Here is a 21,657-nt window from a genome sequence, read left to right as displayed (position 1 = left end):
GGAGACCACATCATTAAAAAATCGGGAACGCTCAGCCACGGGCGTCCGTCCCGTCGGATGCAGCTCCCAGTCCTGCCTCGCTCCTGTGCTATCAGTGGACTAGCCTATAAAAAAAGATAACTTCCCCACTTGGGGTGTGGTGTCCTCCTCAACTGCTCCAAGTCCCTCACCACACCACACCTCCAGCCGACCCCGCCGCCGCAAGGTCCCACAACAGGGCGCTCTCTCTTCCCTGCTCCCTTCCCAGCATGAAGCGCCTGCTCCAGCGTCTCTCCCTCGTGGCCGGCCCTTCTCACGTTGGTCATTCCCACGAGGCACCCGACCCCTTCTCTCGCTGCTCTACACGCCCGCGCCGCACCACCATCTAGCGCCGCGCCCCCATCCACCTCGCCCGTCACGAAAGGGGAGGCAGGGGAGGCCTGCGCCTGTGCCTGGGAAGGCATGTGCCTGCGTGTGTGCCCCCATCCACCTCGCGTCGTCGGCAGGAAGAGGAGGCCTGCTCCACCGCAGTTCCCCACTAGGTAGGCCGTGGCCCTCTGGCAATGCCGTGTTTTTCAAGTGTTTTCAAGAGTTTTTAGACATGTTGCTAGCTTATATTTTAAGTGTTTCAGTTGTTTCAGATGTATATTTCAAATGTTTCATACGGATGTTGCAAAAGTAGATAGGATGTTGCACATGTTGTAATGGCTATACACGTATGTTTTAAGTGTATATTCCAAATGTTTCATTTGTTCCAGATAAATGTTGCAAGTGTTTTATCTTGATGTTGCAAAGTAGATCTGGATGTTGCATATACATGCATGTTGCAAGCATATGTTTCAAGTGTTTTTAGGTGTTTCATACATATGTTTGCAAGTGTTTTATCTGGATGTTGCATATGTTTGTAATTGTTTTCAAATATTTTTCAGGCGGTTTCGCAAGTGTTTCATACGCTTGTTTCAAGTGTTTCATATGTCTTCTTTTGTATGTTGCAACTGTTGCATCTGGATGTTTCAAAATTAGATCGGAGTGTTGCACATGGGATGCGCGTGGGAAGAGGCTGATGGTGCGGACGACGTCTGGGACAGCGCAGGCCCACTATTGGTTTGCTCGCTTGCGAGCCCGACGCGCTAAGCGCCTGCTCGTACTGTGCGAGCAGCACCCGACACTAGCGCCTGGATCGGACATCTGGGCGCTAGCAAGTCCTTTAAAAAACTGGCTAAGAGATATGGATCGGACAGCCAACAACCAGCATGTGCTTTCCTATTGACTGGAGAGCCGATATGTGCCAAGAATTCGGTGTGGATCAGACGAAGACAAAGTGCCTATAGATCTCAGAAATAATTACTACTCACTATGTCTCTTTTTAAGTATCGATGTGGTATTCGTGCTGGTCGAATTTTCTTAAATTTAATTAGGTTTATAGAAAATATTAGTAATATTTGTATTTCCAAATAAATTTATTATAAAAATAGATTTCATGGTTTATCTAATGATACTAATTAAGTACCATAAATATTAATATTTTTTGTTGATATTTAATCAAAGTTGAGTACATTTAATTTCTCGTGAAGCGAGAACAACAGTTAAAAGAAGGAACGGAGGGAGTACGTCGAAGAACAAGTAGCAGTAGTGGAGTATTACCTGTGTCGATAGACCCCGATGGTGGTCTCCCTCCCAACCTGGGTGACAAGTGACAACTGACAATCACGCGGGAGTTATTTAACTTCTCTAAAGTGAGAACAACACTTAAAAGAAGGAACGGAGGGAGTACGTCGAAGAACAAGTAGTAGTAGTGGAGTATTACCTGTGTCGATATGATAGACCCCGATGGTGGTCTCCCTCCCAGCCTGGGTGACAAGTGACAACTGACAATCACGCGGGAGTTATTTGATGGAGTAGTAGTGGAGTATTACCTGCTGTCGATCGCTGGATTACTTTAGTTGACTTGGTGCCCGCTGCCTGCTGGTCAAGCACGGCACGTAGACTTCATTGCGCTTGTGCATACATATCACTTTATTTTTGCATATATATATATAGAGAGAGAGAGAGAGGTAGATCAAGCTATGTGCCACTCAAAACTACTGGAGTACATAGTTTACATTCCATGCACAAATAGCCAAAAAGACAAAAACAACGAAGAGCTAGCCAGGCTCTCACAAAATGATTGCTCGGCTACTCCATCTTCAAGGAGCTGCTGCTGCAGTCTTCGTCTTGATCCTTTCCGTGACACTGTCCTCGTCCTTTTCTGCTCACGCAAGGGCGGTCTCGGCTCGTTGCTGCGTTGCAAGCGAGTGCGAGGCACTCATCTCCTTCAAGAAAAGCTTCGTAGACCCTAACGGGCTCCTCTCGTCATGGCGAGGCGAAGACTGCTGCGGGTGGAAGGGAGTCCGGTGCGACAACCAAACCGGCCATGTCATCAAACTTGACCTCCGTGGCCCTGAGGACTTTACGGAAGAGTTCAAACGGAGAGGTCAGATCATGAACTCCACCATTATTGCTGCCTTACCACATCTGAGATACTTGGATCTCAGCTTCAACGACTTCAATTATAGCATAAACGAACCTTTGTCGTTTCTGGGTGCCCTCAACAATCTAAGGTACCTCAACCTCTCCTCTGCTGATTATTCGGGGAGTATACCTTGGCAGCTTGGTAACCTTTCTCGCTTGCAGCACCTTGATCTTAGCAGTTTTCCGGACGTATACGTATCAGATCTTACATGGCTTCCACATCTATCTTCACTAAGGAGCCTTGTTATGAGCTCATGGAACCTCAGCTCCGCAAGTGATTGGGTGAGCAAGGTTAACATGCTGCCTAATCTGAAAACCCTCGACCTGTCTTGTTGTCTACTTAACAGCAAAATCTTTCAACTTTCCCATTCTAACCTCACACATCTTGAGATCCTTGATTTGTCTTACATTCCATTTAACTCGTTCCTCCAACACAGCTGGTTTTGGGATGTCACTACCATCAAGAAGCTTTATCTCTCTTCCTGTGGATGGTCTGGGCCCATCCCTGCTGCATTAGCAAACATGTCCTCGCTTGAGGTCTTATATATAGATCAGAATTCCATATCAGGTATCGTTCCAACGGCCTTGAAAAATTTGTGCAGTTTGCAGTTACTCAATTTGGAATACAACAGTATCAATGCGGACATGATAGGGAGACTACCGCAGTGTTCATGGAGCAAGTTGCGTGAGCTACACTTGAATGCTGCAAATTTGACTGGGCAGTTGCCGGCTTGGATAGGAAATCTGACTAGTCTCAGCTACCTTGACCTATCATCGAACATGTTGGTTGGTTCTATACCATCTGGGATAGGAAACATGAGGAGTCTGAGTTACCTTGCCCTCTCTCGCAACATGTTGGTTGGTTCTATACCTTCTGGGATAGGAAACATGAGGAGTCTAGGTTACCTTGACCTATCATCAAACATGTTGAGTGGTTCTATACCATCTGGGATAGGAAAAATGAGGAGTCTAAGTTACCTTGCCCTCTCTCGCAACATGCTGCATGGTAATGTACCTAGTGGGATTGGAGCACTTAGTAATTTAACTGACTTGACCCTTGGCAACAACAACTTCAGCAGTGTGCTTTCAAAAGAACATTTTGCTAGTCTCGTGAACCTTGAGTATCTAGACATTGAAAACACCTCCCTGAAATTGGATTTTGGTGAAGATTGGGTTCCTCCGTTTAGATTAATATCTGCATATTTTCTGTCATGTGACCTGGGGCCCCAGTTTCCTGCCTGGTTGAGATGGCAAATGGGCATACAAGAGCTTGATATCTCAAACACAAAGATAAATGATGTTTTGCCACACTGGTTCTGGGTTGCATTTCCTAACGCTTCCATATTGAACTTGTCAAGAAATAAACTCAGTGGTACTTTACCACCAAAGTTGGAGCTGCCGCTCGTACAAAGCATGGATCTCTCTGGAAATTCTTTATCGGGGAAGCTACCAGCAAATCTCACAGCTCCCCACCTAGGTAGTTTGGATCTCTACAACAATCATTTCACAGGCACCATCCCACCATACGTATGTAATGGCTTCTGGGAAATAAACCTATCGAACAATCAACTAACAGGGGGTTTTCCACATTGTCAAAATAACAAGTCTTCATCTTCTTTATCTATGCTAGACTTGAGAAATAACAATCTGTCTGGTGAATTTCCTCACTTCCTTCAATATGCTGCAAATTTAAACTTTCTTGACCTTTCATATAATAGGCTCTCTGGAAGTGTGCCAATATGGGTAGCAGAGAAAATGCCCAGCTTAGAGGTGCTGATCCTAAGGTCGAATATGTTTCACGGTCACCTTCCTAGGCAGCTATCAAGGATTGTTGGGCTTCATTACCTGGACGTAGCACACAACAACATATCAGGAATTATACCTTCGTCCCTAGCAAGGTTGAGAGCCATGGCAGATCCGCGTGAAACAGATATGATGTATTCGTTTGATAATTACAGTAGCGACAGCATATCAACATTCATAAAAGATCGAGAGCTTAACTATACCCATGAATTCACAAAACGTACTGTGTTGATAGATTTATCAAGTAATGGTTTCATTGGACAGATTCCGAAGAAACTAACTTTACTCAAGGGACTTCGGAGTTTGAATCTATCTAACAACCAGTTAAGTGGACCGATTCCATATGATATTGGTTCTTTAAAGGAACTGGAATCCCTCGACCTATCTTACAATTATTTCAGTGGCAACATACCGTCAAGTTTATCAGATCTAACATTCTTGAGCTGCCTCAATTTGTCGTACAACAATTTATCAGGAACAATCCCCTCAGGACAACAGCTGCAAACACTTAACGATCAGTATATGTACATTGGCAATCCCGGACTTTGTGGGCCTCCTCTTCTGAAGAATTGCTCGATGAATGTAACGAATCCAACTGTTAGTCAACATCATGAAGGTGGCAGATCATCTTTTTACATCAGCATGAGCATGGGATTTATAATGGGTCTTTGGATTGTATTTTGTACCATGTTGTTCATGAAAACATGGAGGATTGCTTACTTTCAGCTTTTGGACCAGTTATATGACAAGCTTTATGTGCAACTGGCTATCAACAAGGCTGCCATTCTGAGGAAATTTGGAAGCAAAGAGATTTGAAGGTTTTCTTTCATTGCTTAGTCCATGAACCCTTTTTACATATGAAACTTTTTTACTGCATTGTGTAACAACTGGCTGGCACGGTGGCACCCCACGCATTGCTGCAGAAGAAATCAAGGGTAATGATTGGCACATACTGTACAGTGGAAATATTTTCACAAATATGGAGAACAAAAGGAGCAGGTTTATGTTCTTACTCAAACCTGAAATATCTTTATTTTACTATGAAGCCACCAACATGTAGCAAATTAGCAATAGGTTGTGTACTAATCTTTGTATATGTATGTGATATGGATTGATTCGGTTGAGATTTTGTATATGTGTATAGTTCGTAGGTTTGTATCAGTTTGTGTTGTAATCCTTGACTAAATCAATCATAATCATTTATACCTTGTAAGCCATGGTGGAGGCTATTTCCACCTTTATATCAATAAAGTTGCGGCCTCCTACGTGAGGTAAAACGCTTACCATTTCACATGATATATAGTGAAAGCACCCTCTTTCATCTTCGTTCACATAAAACCCCAGATCATCAATGGTGTCCTCATTGAACATGTCTGCCGCTCTCGGTCCGTCAGTGTCTGAGAAAAACTTCGTGTCGTGGCACCCTCAGGTTATGCTGGCGATCAAGGGAAGCACGCAAAAACCCAGGTGCCTCCTAGAATTATCAAGATTGTAGAAGCTGACAAGTAACACACATCATCAACAATCTAGACTATGCCACATGGATCACCCGAGACAAGCGAGTCATAACGTACCTGCTGAACTCTGTTTGCAAGGAGATCCTCTAAAAGGACCAAATGGCACAAGAGGGGGTGAGGAGAGCCGGGCTCTAAATTTTAAAGAACAAACCTTAATCTGTGCGATTATACTCACCCCTTGAATGGTTTGGTCCTAAGACTGCAAAGATCACACTAGGGCTTGTCCTTAGGGACAACAAGCTAAGTCAAGTCCGGGCACACTAACAAAATATTCCTTATTTAAAGGCCTATGACTAAGAGCACACTAGCATGGAGATTAAATCCTATTTGTGACAAAAGATTCTTGCAACCAAATAAAGTTCAAAGCGCAACCAAATATTCCTTATTTAAAGGCCTATGACTAAGAGCACACTAGCAGCCTGTTCGGGAGGCCGTATCGTATCGTGGATTATTTACTGCTGGCTGGTTTGGTGTGAAAGAAAAACACTGTTCTCGGCTGGAAATTTACGATCGTTTACGAGCAAGCGAACAGGCTTGGAAATGCAGTACTTGAAAAGATGGACAATGGACAACTAAAGTTTCCACATGGTGTCAAGTAGTTACCACTACCGCCTAATCTACTTTGGAGCACCAAAGAGCCACCAAGACTCTGATTACGCTCTCTTGATACACCAAGACTCAAGACTCGATCAAAACACCATGCCTCAATCCAGAATCACAAATGCAAGCAACAGTATCCCATGCCCTCAAGCTTTTCAGTGCTCCAAGATGTTCTCCCAGTCCAGATTGAATGATACTATCACAACTCACAAGATAAATAATAACCTCTACGAGTCTGCAACAAGAGCAACTTAAGGCTATATATTACACCAAAACTCTACGGCCCTCTCACTTGAAAAGGACCACTTACTACCACCAGATACCAGCACATGTACAGTATCTACATGGCAAAAGAGAGCATTTGCAATCTCCCTCGCTATCAATCCTTAGCCTGCATCATCACTACTTCTTCCTTCTCTTGGAACCCCTGCCTGGCTGCGAAGCTCCGGCAGAAGATGCCTCTTGAGCAGCCTCGACTGCTTCGGCTTTAGCACTTCTCAAGGTCCTCCTAGGTACCTCTGTTGATGGGCCTGCATTATTATTTTCTTCCACCAGTTCAGCTTTGACTCTCTTGCGCTTCTTCCACGAGGAACGATTGGCTGATGAGGCTTGATCCTCCCCAGGTTCATTCACATCATCATCGCCATCAGCTTCACCATCCTGACAGGGCCATTCAGTACCACAACTAGGACAAGCTCTTGAAGCCTACATATACAGAAAAATTAGCAAACCATGACTTTACCATCAACATGAGTTAGCAGTGTGAACTATAATTTAGGCAAGTACCTTTCTTTGTGAAAATTTCTTCTTCAAGCAGTACTCATGAATTCTAACATTGCATCCCTCATTTGGACAACTTGATGCCTGCTGTGGAACATAAATAACACTAGCAGGTTATATGGGACAACATTAAAAGTAAGACAAGGCAACTGAAAATCATAGAATCGTCACATATCAGTACCTTTATACAAGCTTCGTTGCAGACAACACAGGATGGGATATCATTACCACGGAACCAGCTACGGAGATCAAGAAATGATCTGGTGCCCAGACCAATCTTGCCTGTGGAGGTGTATGACAACCAACGATCCCGTATCAGTTCATCAAGCGTTTTCTCTTTCTGGCTCAGTGAGAAATTCTTTATGGAACTAGGAAGGCGAGATTGGCTGTCCTCTGAACCGTCTACAATTACGACCTGGGAACATAACAGTCAATTACTCATGATGCCACATTGCAATCGAGATTAAACTGTCAATCAGTAGATATAACAGTACGTGCTGCTATGCCATGCCACAGAAATACCAAAAGGTGACGTTGATGACATGATAACTGCAACATATATGAAACTATAATATGGTCACCTAAATGCTTGTAAGTCATAAGTATTATGAGCTGTCTAAGCACATGGCCATTTAGTACATGTTGATACATGAAAACCAACAAATCGTGTTCCCAGAATTACTGTACAGCTAACCTGGTTGTCAAGACGGACATTGAGAGCATCAATACTGGTTATGCTCCCATCATTTCCAGCTTCCTGAACTATTGCTTCTAACTGCCACAGTAATCAATAGTAAATATCAATACATGCGAAAGTTTAACACAACATATGCAGTGTCAGACTGAGGTATGCAAGGCCAGGTATCGCATACCAGTCCCTTGTAGAATGCAATCTGGGGCACAGAATACTTTGTTCCGAGCTTAGATTCTTCATCAACAATGTTATTAACCACTCCGTAATAAACCATTCCATCATATTGGTTTATGCATGCCCGCAACTCGAACTGCAAATAGGCGAGATCCTTGTTGATCTTTAGAAGTGTATCATTGAACAGTTGTTGATGAGTGGCTGCAAGTAATGATATGAAATAAGTGATTGGAGAGTAGACATTTGGCCAGATGAATCAAGAGAAGTTTGCAGCCCATAGGCTATCGACTCTTCCACAAAACCGGTGCTAAAAATATGATTCAGCCAAGCAGTAAATTAGGCGTCAGTTGGGCTGAGTGATTGAAATCCCATGTGGAATCAAGACCATTGTTTCAGACAATCATATAATGCAACTCTGAATTCAGTGTTTTTTTTTAGCAAAACTTTGAAGTGATTCTGACTGGCTCTGGTGATCAGCAAACAATCGGTCAAAATTTCATAGATCTACCTTAGGTGAGAAAGTAAGTGTAGCTACTTCAGGACCAGACACAAATTTCCACTAAATTGTTTGTTCAAGATACAGCGTTCACTTGTAAACGAATTTATATTGTGACTTTGTGAACACGAGCAGGTCAAGAAGAGGTATACTTAAATAAGAATGATGACTTAGGCCAACAAAGAAAAGGAAAAAGAATGCCTACACAAGACGCTATCAATATTCAGAAAGGCAAACTTTGTTTGAGGCAAAGAAAGAGAAAAGGAAATACAAGCAGCATCAGGTTTTGTATACAGCAGCATTGCCTGACAAAATCAGATGGAGACCAAACTATCACTCTTTTCTCTGACAAACAGAAGATCAGTAGTAGACAAATAGAGATACAAATGGATTCCAGAAAAGTATAGAGATGTACACAACATTCCGAACAAATGTATTACTACCACCACACTGCCACAGTAACAAGTTCAAGAAAAGAGAATCATTCCATGGAACAGATGTGAAGAGAAGATGGAGAAAGACACGAGCTATAAAGGGGGGAGAGTTGCAAGCATCGTGGCATAGGTAGGTACCGGGGTCCCTGTCGGAGACAGCAGCAAACAGCGCGAGGAAGTCAGGCTCGGCAAGGGGGCAGCGGGAGAGCAGCGCCTGCAGCAGCGTGTGGTGCCGCTGCCGCCACGAGAGAGGCGCCATTGGTGCTGAGGGTGATGAGTATGGCGTAGCAGATGAATGGGATCTCGTGACTCGTGAGCCTGCTGAAGAGATGCCCACGCTTCAAATCGAAGCCAGCTTTCTAGGGAAGTCTGTTGTGGCGGCGTCGGGGGGCTCGCACGGCTTCGGGACGGAGGTTGAAGGCGGCACAAGAGGAAGGGGAGAGATACGAGCGCAGCGGAGGAGGACGGAGAAGGAGGCGAAGAGAAAGGGGAGCAGCGCAGAGGAGGAGTAGCGGCGGCGCGGCAAGAAGCGGGCGGTCAGGCGGAGGGGAGGTTGACGGGCGAGTGGAGAGCGAGGCAGATGTCGTGCGGGCGGCGAGGACTCGATGGGATTACCATATAATCTGCTCAAATGCTTTGGCTTACGCTGGAAGGAGAGAAGCAGGGGAATGGCGGGAAGGTAGCTTGCAGTGTACGCTCCAGCCTCCAGGTCCAGGTGCTGCTGCGTGCACCTGTAGCTCTGATCAGAGCCCATCAATAAAGGCGTGCATTTCGTCGAGCACCTGTTGGGCTATGGCGCGTACAGAGAAGAGATCGAGAGACGACGAGAGGAGACAAAGCAGACGGCGTACCGGGGTCCTTGCCGGAGACGCCGGCGAAGACGGCGTGGAAGTCGCGCTCGGAGAGGGGCCCGCGGTGGAGCAGCGCCTGCAGAAGGGTGTGGTGCCGCCACGACAGCGGCGCCATATGCTCCCGCTCGCCTGGGCCTGGGAAGTGGGGACCGGGGACGCGGATCGGGAGAACCCACCAACCTACTCGGCGAATTCCTCCTCCTCCGCCTGCGGGAAGGATTTCTCCTTCTGGGGGGGGGGGGTGATTTTTGGGCGATGGAGGATTCGGTTGGCGTTTCGCGGGAAGCGCACGGCGAAGAGCGTGGGAGGCGACAAGGAACCTTACGCCGCCGCCGCAAGGGCCCCGGGGAAGGAAGGAAACGGTGGGCCGTGCATCTGGAATGGGCTGGGCTGCCAGCCCGCTGAATTGGACTACAAATGTTGTACAAAAATCTTGGATGTTACACCATGACATCGAGGGTTTCCACCACAGGTTTTGGGCATCGTCGGGTGTGTTAATGTCACTGTAATATATCATCCTGAATATATTAAGAAAGGCAACTTTTGCTTCAGGACATCGTCAAAAACCTTAATATGTTGATGGATACCGCAACTAGCGGCATTTGTCCAGTACCATTACAAATTTGGAGTTTTTTTTTTGTCGTAACACACCGCAGCCAATATTTTATTCATTTCTCAGGATTTCTCAGGTTCAAGGAGAAGGAGATAGAGGATGGGACAAATGTTCAATCTAAACTTGTCTTTAACCTCCGGTTCATCACTAATATTTGCCGTCACACACTGCGCCGATTCATCTCGCCGTCCTTCATCGACCAACAGCGTCAGCGGCGGCGCGACCCTCTCCAGCCGCGCATGAGAGGCGGTGTGGGCCTCTCCAACCTTGTGCGTGCGGCGACGCGGCCTCCCCGACCACGTGCATGCGGCCTCCCCGGCCTCGCGCGACGGCGGCGTGGCCACCCCGACATCGGGCAACGGCGCCATGACCTTCGTGGCCTCCTTGCGCAGCGGTGGCGCGGCCTTCGTGGCCACCTCGCGCAGCGGCGGCGCGGCCTCCCTGTCATCGGGCGGTGGCGGAGCGGCCTCCCCAGCCTCGTGTGGTGGCGGCGTGGCCTCCCCGGCATCGGGCGGCGGCGACGCGGCCTCCGTGGGCTCCTCGCGCAGCGACGGTGCGGCCTCCTCGCACCAGCGGCGCCGCGACGTCCGCGGCCTCCTCCCGTAGCGACGGCACGACGTCCGCAACCTCGTCGCGTAGCAACGGCGGGGCCTCCTCACGCAGCGACGGCGCGACCTCTGCAACCTCCTCATGTAGCGGCGACGCGGCCTCCCGGGCCTTGTGCGGCGGCGGCGCGGCCTCCCCGGACCTCCCTGCCCAGCCCCCACTCTTGCAGCTCCAGAGGACGCCACCTCCCTCCCATGGCACCGGCAGTGTGTTACGGCAAATTTTGGTGCACAAACGGAGGTTGAAGACGAGGGCAGCAAAGTCATTTCTCCCACCTTCTCTCTCCGCGAATCTAAGAAATGAATAAAATATTGCCTGCGGTGTGTTATGGCAAAGAACCTCAAATTTGTAATGGTACTGGACAAATGCCGCTTGTTGCGGTGTCCATCAGCATATTACGTTTTTTGACGGTGTCCTGCAGCAAAATTTGCCATTAAGAAAAGCATATAAAGTTGAAAATAGGCAATAATTTATTATCTCTATATCACAAAATCTAGTTATCTAACACGTAGATACCAATAAATTATTTAAGTTCTTAAGATGGACAAACATCTAGCACCTAGGTATTAAGCATGTAGTTGAAAACTAGAAGCGGGGTGCTTGATTATATAGTGTGGCCCTTATACTTCGTACATTCATAGAAACATGCATGCGGTGCAATTTGGCGCTTGTATCCAACCTAGGCCATGTTTAGTTCCCCAAATTTCTGAATTTGGCACTATGCAAAAAGAAGATTCCCCGTCACATCAAACTTGTGGTACATGCATGGAGTACTAAATGTTGACGAAATCAAAAACTAATTGCACAGTTTGGTTGTACTTTGCGAGACGAACATTTCGAGCCTAATTAGTCAACGATTGGACAATTATTACCAAATAAAAACAAAACGCTACTGTAGCTACGGTGTAGCCGGGAAATCTGGCGGCGCCAATTCCGTGGGCAACTAAACATGGCCCTACATTCATACCGAGACTCAATCTGCCACCCACACCTCATAAAAGTGTGTGGACCTATGGATTGGACTACCATCCCTAGATTAATTGCAGCATGCGATTCTATCGCCCGTAGACGTCCAAATTTTGGTGTTGACATGATGGTGGCTTTCCGCTAAGCCTACGGCCCCTCGTCCTTAGTGGTTTTCCCAACACACAATCCCTTCGGCACTCTTTCTCTTCACTTTGTATGTCGCTTACTTTCCTCTAAAGGTGCAACACACATTCCATCTTGCGCACTCGTCTTCTAAACTTTGGCGTTCATGTGAAGGTGGTTTCCCTCTATGCCCACAGAACACAAATATATCGCTAGTAGCCTCACTTTTCTAACTTTGGCATTCACATGGCGATGTCTTCCATCTAAGCCCACAGATACAATCCCTTGTATCCATAGAAGCATCTATAGGTCTTCTTTATTTTTTGCATGACGATGGCTTCCCTCTAAATCCGCAACACATAATCCCATCGTGAGTACTTCTCACCTAACTTCGGCGTTCATGTGAAGGTGGGCCCCTCTACATACGTCAACTGAACACAAATGTATCACTAGCAGACTCGCTTTGTAACTTTGTCATTTCGTGCGGCAGTGCCTTCCTCTAAACCAGATATAATCCCCCTGTATCCACAAAAGCCGCTAGCAAGCCCTCCATTTTGCATGACGATGGCTTTCATCTAAATTTGTAATGCATAATCCTATCATGAGCACTGCTCACCTAACTTTGGCGTTCACGTGAAGGTGGGCCCCTCTACATCAACTGGACACAAATCTATACCTAGCAACCCCTCTTTTCTAACTTTGACATTTCACGCGTGGTGTCTTCCCTCTGAGCCATAGATACAATACCATGTATCCATAAAAACCGCTAGCAGACCCTCCTTTTTGTATAGTGATCGCTTCCCTCTAAATTTGTAACACATAATCCCATCATGAGCACTCCTAACCTTAACTTTGCGTTCACGTGAAGGTGGTCCCCTCTACGCCCGTTGAACACAAATCTATCGCTAGCAGAGGTTGCTTTTCTAATTTTGACATTCACGTGAAAGTGTCTTCCTTGTAATCCCATAGATGCAATTCCTTGTATCTACAAAGTTATTAGCATACCCTCCTCTTCACATGACGTTGGCTTCCTCTCTTGATAAGTCTATAGCACACAATCCTATCATGAGCATCCTAGACCTAACTTTGGCGTTCACGTGAAGGTGGTCCCCTCTACGCCTAACACAAATCCATTGCTAGCAGCCCTCCTTTTCTAACTTTGACATTCACGCGTGATGTCTTCCCTCTAAGCCCATTGAACATCCCTTGTATCCATAGGACCTGCTACCAGGCCCTCCTTTTTGCATGACAATGGTTTCCCTCTAAATTTGTAACACATAATCCCATCATGATCACCCGAACCTTAACTTTGCGTTCACGTGAAGGTAGTCTCTTCTATGCCCATTGAATACAAATATGCTTTTCTAATTTTGGCATTCATGTGACAGTGTCTTCCTTATAAGCCCATAGATGCAAATCCCTTGTATCTACAAAGCTATTAGCATACCCTCCTCTTCACATGACGTTGGCTTCCTATCTTAATAAGTCCATAGCACACAATCCTATCGTGAGCATCCCTGACCTAACTTTGGTGTTCACGTGATGGTGGTCCCCTCTACGCCTACTGAACACAAATCCATCGCTAGTAGCCCTCTTTTTCTAACTTTGACATTCACGCCTGGTGTCTTCCCTCTAAGCCCATAGATACAATCCCTTGTATTGTATCTATAGGAACAGCTAGCAGGCCCTCCTTTTTCTGCTTTGACGATGGCTTCCCTCTAAATTTGTAACACATTATCCCATCAGGAACACTTCTCATCTAACTTTGACGTTCACGTGAAGGTGGTTCCCTCTACACCCACTGAACACAAATATAGTTTTCTAACTTTGGCATTCAAGCCACAGTGTCTTTCTTCTAAGCCCATAGATGTAATCCCTTGTATCCACAAAAGGTGTTAGTAGAGCCTCCTTTTCACATGACATTAGCTTTCTCTTAAGTCTGTAGCACATAATTCTATCGTGAGCATCTCTGACGTAACTTTGGCGTTCACAAGAAGGTGGTCCCCTCTACGCATACTGAACATAAATTCATCACTAGCAGGCCTCTCTTCTAACTTTGGCATTCATGAGGCAGTGTCTTCCCTTTCCTTCTAAACCCATAGATATAATCCCTTGCATCCATAGAAGCCGCTAGCAGGCCCTCCTTTTCTCTTATGACAATGACTTCCCTCTAAAGTCAGAACACATAATCCCACCATCGGACTCTCCTTCCCTAATTTTGACATTTCACGCGAAGGTGGTCCCCTCTATGCCCACTGAATAGAAATCTATCGGTAGCCGCCCTTGCGTTTCTTACTTTGCATTCATGCAGCGGTGTCTTTCTACGAAGCCCATAGATGTAATCCCTTGTATCCACAAAAGCTACTAGCAGACCCTGCTCTTCACATGACCGTTGGCTTCCTCTTAACTCCATAGCACACAATTCTATTGTGAGCATCCCTGACCTAACTTTGGCGTTCATGTGAAGGAAGTTTCTGCCCACTGAACACAAAATCTATCGCTAGCAGCCCACTTTTCTAACTTTGACATTCACTTGGTGATGTCTTCCTTCTAAGCCCACAGATACAATCCCTTGTATCTACAAATTCCGCTAGCAGGCGTTACTCTTTGACATTGCATTCGCTCTTAAGTCTATAGCTCACAATCCTACCATGAGCATTTGTCTCCTAACTTTGACACTCACGTGATGGTGGTTTCCTGTCCACAGAATATAATAAATTCCGCTAGCATGCGTTACTCTTCGCGTGACGTTGTCTTCGCTCTTAAGATTGCGCATAATCCTACCGTGAGCATTCCTCTTCTAACTTTGGCGCTCACGTGATGGTGGTTTTTCTCTCCGCTTGCAGAATATAATATTATAAATTCCGCTAGCAGGCGTTACTCTTCACGTGATGTTGCCTTTACTCTTAAGTCTATAGTGCATAATCCTACCGTGAGCATTCCTCTAACCTTGATGCTCACGCGATGGTGGTTTCCCTTTCCATCCGCAGAATATATTATATATCTAGCCGCTCCCTGTTTTAGCCCTCATTTACGTGGTGGCATTTTCTATTTAGGCCCACAGTCCCCTCCAAACGCGCTACAGTGATCCTTTTAAAACCCTTCCTCTCACACGCAAAATCCAGTGCGAGGGGGAAAAAGGAAAAAAAAAACGAAAAAAAGACGAAAAACCAGAAAAAAACATACCCAAGGGAAGGAAAGTGTGGAGGTGGAAGCCACGAACCAAACCCTCTGTGTCTCGTCTTCCCTCCTGCTTCGTGCTTCCCCTTCCACTTCCCCTTCTCGTCTGCGGCGCCGAGCTCGAGCTCATCGCCACCGAGGTACGCATCTCTCCCCTGAGACCTCCGAGCTCTAATCTCTCACCACAATCCCCAAATTTCTGATTTTCTGGGATGTTTTCTTTTTCTGAATTTTTGCGCGCAAGGTTGGCTCGATCTTGGGTTTTGGCCTATCCGCGAGGAAGTTGAATTAGTTGGGGACTTTGTGATGGCTGCTGCGAAGGCGGGTGTAGACGTGGAAACGAGGGACGGCGGCAGCGGCGGCGGCGGCTCCTTCAGCGAGGAGAGGCTTGTTGATAAGCTCAACAAGCTCAACAACACAGCGGCGAGCATTCAGAGTATCCTTTGCTTTTCTCCCGTGGTTACTTCTAGGTGTTCCTGGCTGTTTCTTCCAGTTCGGTTAATCTAGTATATCCAGTAAAGCCCTAACTTGCAATTTGGAATGCTTATGTGAGAACTGGCTATCAGATCGATTGTGCACACGAAGTTACCCTTCTTTGTTTAGCTCCGTACAGTGCTTGCTGTGTTGTTGGTAGTTTGCTGGTGCACATGGGTAGACGTTATAAATCCTCGAGTATGAATTTAATGTGTTTATGTTACTGCACTCCCTGAAAATTCTCTTGATTTTAGTGCCTTTCTCGGTAGTTTGTTTGAGAAAAGTGCTTCTCTTATATATTTATAAATGTAATAGGTCAGGCAACATGTTCTGGATTTCTAATTAGCTTTGGTGCTGCAGTTCATTTTATTCTTTTTTTATCCTTGAATATAAGCGCGAAGAAATCAACTTTCACGTGCTCGAACGGTGAGGGCTAGGTTACTAATCTCCTTTTACTACTAGTACTACACCATGACTATGCCACTAATACCCTTTTCATTTTACTTTATACTTTTTGTTGGTGTCTCTCCCCAACTTTCTTGGGACTAAAATATTTTTTTTGTTACTCCCAATTTTGTCTTTCATTTAGATGTATATATATCATTTTCATTGTCATTTGAGGCTGTTCCCTTTGTGAAATGGGAAATCATAACAGGAACTCCTAGTAGTCTACATTTTATCAGTAATTACTAGGTTATATATGTCTCTGGCTTGTTGGGTACTTATTTTTTTCTATCCTGGCTATCCTGTTCACTAAATTAATTGAGCAGAACAATTATATGCCACATCCTTTAATAAGGACCTAAAGTTTTAGTCATATGATTCTAACTGCTATCTAGTTTTTTCCCCCTGGTTGCTGTTATTTATGCAATAGTATGGTAGTAACTAGTAAGCCTGTTTTACTTTTGGTTAGCTCTTTGAACAATCTTTATGGCATTCTGCTGCTATTTTTCTGTTTCGTGTTCAAAACAAATTCTGCAGCATTTTATTGCGCTGAAAATGTATTTCTCAAAACTACTCTGCCTTTTACATTATGGATATATATGACCTCTTATTGCATAAATAAACACATTCTGCAATGCATACTTTTGGAGTTTGATGTACAGGTGCAGTAAAAATCGTATAATTGTTTCGATATCAATGTGCTTGCTTCTGCATGAGAAATTCCATGCCATATGTGGTATATGCCATCCATTTCTAAGCAAGTTGCTATGACATATACTGCATATGTTGCTGTGTCTCGCAGAAATATCAAATATCAAAACATACTAACAATTTGTGCCTTGTAGAAGAAAAATGATCTTGTTCCTTGTTAACTTTTCACGCTTACATTCACCTAATTTGATCTCCACAGCTAAAGTTTAGGTTTTATGAGCAATGTTATTATTTGTTTCCCTCAGAAAATGTTCTGCTTCTTGAGATTTAATATGACACTCACTGTAAAATTGGAAGGAAACAGCAGAACTTTTAACACGTCAGTGGGAATCTACAGGGTAGGTAGAGTTCATAGATGGCATCTATATAATACCTAGGATCTATGTTCCCCCTTTTTTCATGTTGATGGTTTGTGGACTCAATTTGTGGTTTATATACCTTGTGTGCTTTAAGTAATAAATGACCAAATTGGTTATTTATTTCCTCATTTCCTCTATTTGTGCATATGTCAAATTTAATTAGAATTTTATATTTTTCCTATGTAAGTTTGCATCTAAATATTGCATTAGCAGTTCTTTCTTGTATTCCTTAACCCTTATGCAGCACTTTCACAATGGTGCATTTTTCACCGCAAGAGGGCCAGAAGGGTTGTAGACACATGGGAAAAGCAGTTCAGTAGTGCAACAGAGGATAAGAAAATATCATTCCTATTTCTATCAAATGATATCTTGCAAAACAGTAAGCGCAAGGGAGGAGATTATGTGCATGAGTTCTGGAGGGTTTTACCCAGATCGTTGAAACATGTCTACGAAAATGGGGGAGAAGAAGGAATGAAACTGGTGGCGAGACTAGTAAGTATTATCTTGCTTCACTATGATGAGATTAATTCTTCGCAGTGCAGCAGCTCCTAGAGTTGTTCTAGAGCCTTGTCCAAGAATGCAGGAGGATCTAAATGTTTTAGTACAATTAAAGTACTATAGTACCATTGGATCAATGGCCAATTCAGTTTAATTGTAGCAAACTATTGGAGTTATATGCTATTAGTTGCTTTATGTTATTCAAATATCCTTATTACTCCCCTGGCACACTTTTCTGGATTCCAGATAGTACTTATTTGCTCTGATGTCTTTTGAAGCTATGATCATGGTCATGTCCATGGTGCATTCGATTTTGGTATATATAATTGTATGTACAGAAATTGTGAGCTTAAACTAACTAGAACAGAATCAATTAGTAAAGCAATTAGCCTTTTAGTTTGTAGCCTAATTTCCTCCATTTCCAATAGTGTTGGGTTTAATGAATATCTTGTTTTCTTAAACACTGTCTTGCTTGGTAAGTTGCTACTCATCTGCCAGAAGCAGTGATTCAGGTTTTCTTCCACCGGTGTTTCTGATGTTATAAATATTTGGAAGGGTCGTTCAATTTTAATCATAGTTTGCTTGGTCCTTCATTAATACTGTGTAAAGAAATTTGCTGCAAAATCTGCCAGGATAATGTGCACCAATAGGACATGATACTTTATTGAAACTAGACTAAATACTGGATAACTGATGGCTAATTTGATTTGCTTCATTTTTTCTTGGAAATCCAGAATAAAAAGATTGTTTCTAACTTATCTTTTGGAATTACAGATAGGAATTTGGGATGAACGCAAAGTTTTTGGAACCCGTATTGAAAGTTTGAAAGACAGCATTTTTGGTGACAACCCTCCTATATTCGATAACAATGGGAATCAGAATAATTCAAATCCTAGCTCTAAGCCCTTAAATTCCAAAGTTGCAAGGAAGGATTCCAGTACAGTACTAAAAGTAAGTTGCTAGTTATCCTATATCACTCTCCTTTTCGGGTGAAAACATATTGAATTGGATATGAGAGTATTAACTTGTTGAATTCTTCTGTAGAAACTGACTGTTGGTGGTATGCCTGAAAAGATTGTGACTGCATACCAAGCTGTGCTTGATCAACATTTTGATGAAGACACAGCTTTGAACAAATGTAAGAGTACTGTTAGTGTTCTAGAAAAGATAAAGAAAAATATAGACGATGCTAGTACCAAAGGTAAGGATTTATCTTGCTCACTAGTTATTAACATTGTGGATATCTGCTGTGGAAGAAAGTTTGATACCATTCTTATCTGTTCTGCTTTTTTTTTGGCCTGCATGGTTTTTCATAAGGTGATCAGCCTGCCTCAACAATGTTTTCTGATCTTCAAGAACAGGAAACTATCCTGAAGCAGTGCATTTCACAACTTGAAAGTGTAGATGTGGCGAGGATATCGCTGATAAATCAATTAAAAGAAGCTCTCATTGAACAGGTCTTATGCACACTTTCATTATCTTCCAAATGTTCCATCTCAGTTACATATGACTCATGCTTTTCGAAATTGTCTTTCCTATTTCTATAACAGGAGTCAAAGTCAGAAATTCTTCGCAGCCGGTTGCAAGTAAGAACTATTCTTTATGCCCTATTGCATGTTGGCTTTTCATCTGTTATTGTTCCTTGCAATCATGTCCGTCCACAGCTATGAAAGTGGGTACTATTAGAGGATATGTGTAGAACTTCAAGTAGAGAGATCTAATCCGTTCATTCCCAACTGAATTCTTGTTTTCATAAATGGCACCTGCACTAGTAAGCCATGAGCATGTGTGTTGTCTGAGCCATCTAGCACCTTTATGGCACAAGTATGCCTCTTGCCAGTTCTGATTCCTACCTGGCCAAACCCATGTTCACTTAAAACTAATTATTAATTCCACTGCTCACTTGAACTATTTATTTATTGATTACAACTTAAGTCTGTTATGTTGAGAAAACCCACCTAGAGTTCTTTCTTAGCACCTTGAGATTAAGCCTGTTATATTGAAAAAGCCCACCTAGACTGCTTCCATAGCAACTTGAGATGTTTGATCACCTTTCAGAGTGGTCTTCACATCCTTCTAGTCTGGCCTTTGCATTTCTCTGTTTTGTGCCTTGGGTGATGCCGACATGCATGTCTTGATTCCAGTCGCTGCTTCTCAAGTAGCTCCTTTCTTTTTTTTTTCTGAAATTTATTTATGGTGTAATAATCTTTTAGCTGTCTTATGACATTATTGGTAATCCCTTATCTGATTGCCATAACAGGTTGCTCGAGCAGAGGCTGAACATGCCATTCAACTTAGGCAACGATTTGATGGTGCCGTTGTCACAAATGGCACAGGATCTAGTTCTAGTCTGCTAATGATTACCCCAACAGAACAAACAGCTGCTATGATACAGGGTTCTGGAGTAAGGCTGATGTCTCCCCAGTTACAGTCACTGAATCCAGCAACCTCACTTGCCCCTACAGTCAGTGCAGTGGGAGATGAGCCCAAGAGAACGGCAGCAGCAATGGCAGATAAGCTGGCATCTTTGTCAGCACCTGTGCAGGTTCTGAGCTCCATTTTATCATCTTTTGTTGCTGAACATGGCGCTTCACTATCTTCCATGAATAGTGGATCGCCTTCTGGAGAACTCTCTGGAGGACCGCCGGGCTTCCAGATTGAAAAGAGGCCTAGGCTTGAGAAAACTGCACAGGGCAGTGACATGGGTGCTCCTCCCTTTTCTGGGCAAGTGCCACAGATGCAACAACAGATTGGAGCAGTGCCCACGCAACTACCAGCGCAGATCAACCAAGCACCAGGTCCATTTGCACCACCTCCACCGCCATTTTTGCCACCGCTTCTGCAACAATTTGGTCAAAGTACTGGAGGAATGATGGGAATGGGACCTTTCGGGATGATGGCCGGCTCTATGCCACCTCCGCCTCCAATGTCCAACATTATGCCGGCAGGTTTTCCAGGACCAAGTGGTCCACCACCTCCACCTCCGCTTCCACCGGCTCAGAACCAACCCCAGCAGCAGCAGCAGTCTCCCCAGGCACCACAGCAATCACCCACATCAGCAGGATTCTTCCAGTCATCAGCAGGCATGGGGTTCTTCCCACCAGTGCAGGTGCAGCAGTCTCCGTCTGCCCAACGACAATGACTCGATGGTGGCATGGCATTCATCGGGCTATAAAGGCAGCACCTTGTGCTAACTTTTGTACATTAAACAATAATCACCTAGTATCGAACTTATACGTGACTGGCCCTGCAAGAGAGGCAGGACCGTTGTCACGGTTAGAAAAATTGTAGAATAGGCATGAGGTTTTTGTGATGACTCCTTGGTTTGGTCTGAGCTGTTTAACTCTTCCTGGTTCTGTGTAGTAGTTAGACTTTGTCTTTCCCCCCCATTTGCATTGATCCCCTGAGGCAAAAGAAAGTGGCACTGGAATTGTTGCTTAAGAGTTGCCCTCTGACATAACGGTTTTAGGGCTGGGCTGATGCAGCTTTAGAACTTACTGGTCAGTGTCATAGATATGATGTGAACTGCAAATACTTCTGTTATTGTTTAAATTTATTTATTTATATTTATTATTATTATTTTTAGTATAGCTTCCCTTTTGGGTGCAAATTGCTGCTTTCCTTTGACTTGGCAGTTATTAGACAAGGGCCAGTTTGGATCAAGTGCTGTGATTCAGAAATCAACGGATTTGAGTTGTGTGAATAAAACCGTGCGTGCATGGTCTGCTGAGGTAAAAGATTCCTTTGATGAAAGTTATGCATTGTGAAATGGGACAGCAGTATTTGGTCCAATATTAGAAGATTGTGTAGATGAAGCCTTGTCACAGCTGAGGATATGGCAGCA

At 44.4% G+C, this 21,657-nt stretch overlaps 3 protein-coding genes across 6 annotated transcripts; 2 read left to right on the top strand and 1 right to left on the bottom strand.

The window, feature by feature from the left end:
• The first annotated feature begins 2,059 nt into the window (after nt 1-2,059).
• On the top strand, nt 2,060-5,544 carry LOC136505540 (receptor-like protein EIX2). The gene has a single exon (XM_066500717.1). The coding sequence runs from the start codon at nt 2,143-2,145 to the stop codon at nt 5,107-5,109; it is 2,967 nt and encodes a 988-aa protein (XP_066356814.1). The 5' UTR covers nt 2,060-2,142; the 3' UTR covers nt 5,110-5,544.
• An 889-nt stretch (nt 5,545-6,433) lies between these two features.
• LOC136505850 (uncharacterized) lies at nt 6,434-10,114 on the bottom strand. 4 transcript variants are annotated; one of them, XM_066500987.1, is made up of 6 exons: nt 9,840-10,114; nt 8,063-8,259; nt 7,885-7,965; nt 7,372-7,605; nt 7,197-7,277; nt 6,434-7,115 (listed from the first exon to the last, which is right to left on the bottom strand). In XM_066500987.1, the coding sequence occupies exons 1-6, from the start codon at nt 9,952-9,954 to the stop codon at nt 6,813-6,815; spliced, it is 1,011 nt and encodes a 336-aa protein (XP_066357084.1). In that variant the 5' UTR covers nt 9,955-10,114; the 3' UTR covers nt 6,434-6,812. The 4 variants fall into 4 exon arrangements, with proteins under 4 accessions (XP_066357084.1, XP_066357085.1, XP_066357082.1 ...); XM_066500988.1 differs by having other exon boundaries at nt 7,197-7,274; XM_066500985.1 differs by lacking the exon at nt 9,840-10,114 and adding an exon at nt 9,127-9,801.
• Nucleotides 10,115-15,298: 5,184 nt separating this feature from the next.
• LOC136504537 (UPF0400 protein C337.03-like) lies at nt 15,299-21,398 on the top strand. The gene is made up of 8 exons (XM_066499472.1): nt 15,299-15,467; nt 15,572-15,763; nt 17,560-17,807; nt 18,588-18,764; nt 18,858-19,014; nt 19,131-19,270; nt 19,364-19,399; nt 20,074-21,398. The coding sequence occupies exons 2-8, from the start codon at nt 15,634-15,636 to the stop codon at nt 20,953-20,955; spliced, it is 1,770 nt and encodes a 589-aa protein (XP_066355569.1). The 5' UTR covers nt 15,299-15,467; nt 15,572-15,633; the 3' UTR covers nt 20,956-21,398.
• Nucleotides 21,399-21,657: the final 259 nt, after the last annotated feature.

The sequence above is a fragment of the Miscanthus floridulus genome, chromosome 14, assembly GCF_019320115.1.
Source record: "Miscanthus floridulus cultivar M001 chromosome 14, ASM1932011v1, whole genome shotgun sequence".
Taxonomy (NCBI): domain Eukaryota; kingdom Viridiplantae; phylum Streptophyta; class Magnoliopsida; order Poales; family Poaceae; genus Miscanthus; species Miscanthus floridulus.
The sequence above is the reverse complement of the archived record's forward strand: the minus strand, read 5'-3'. Positions and strand labels throughout refer to the sequence as shown.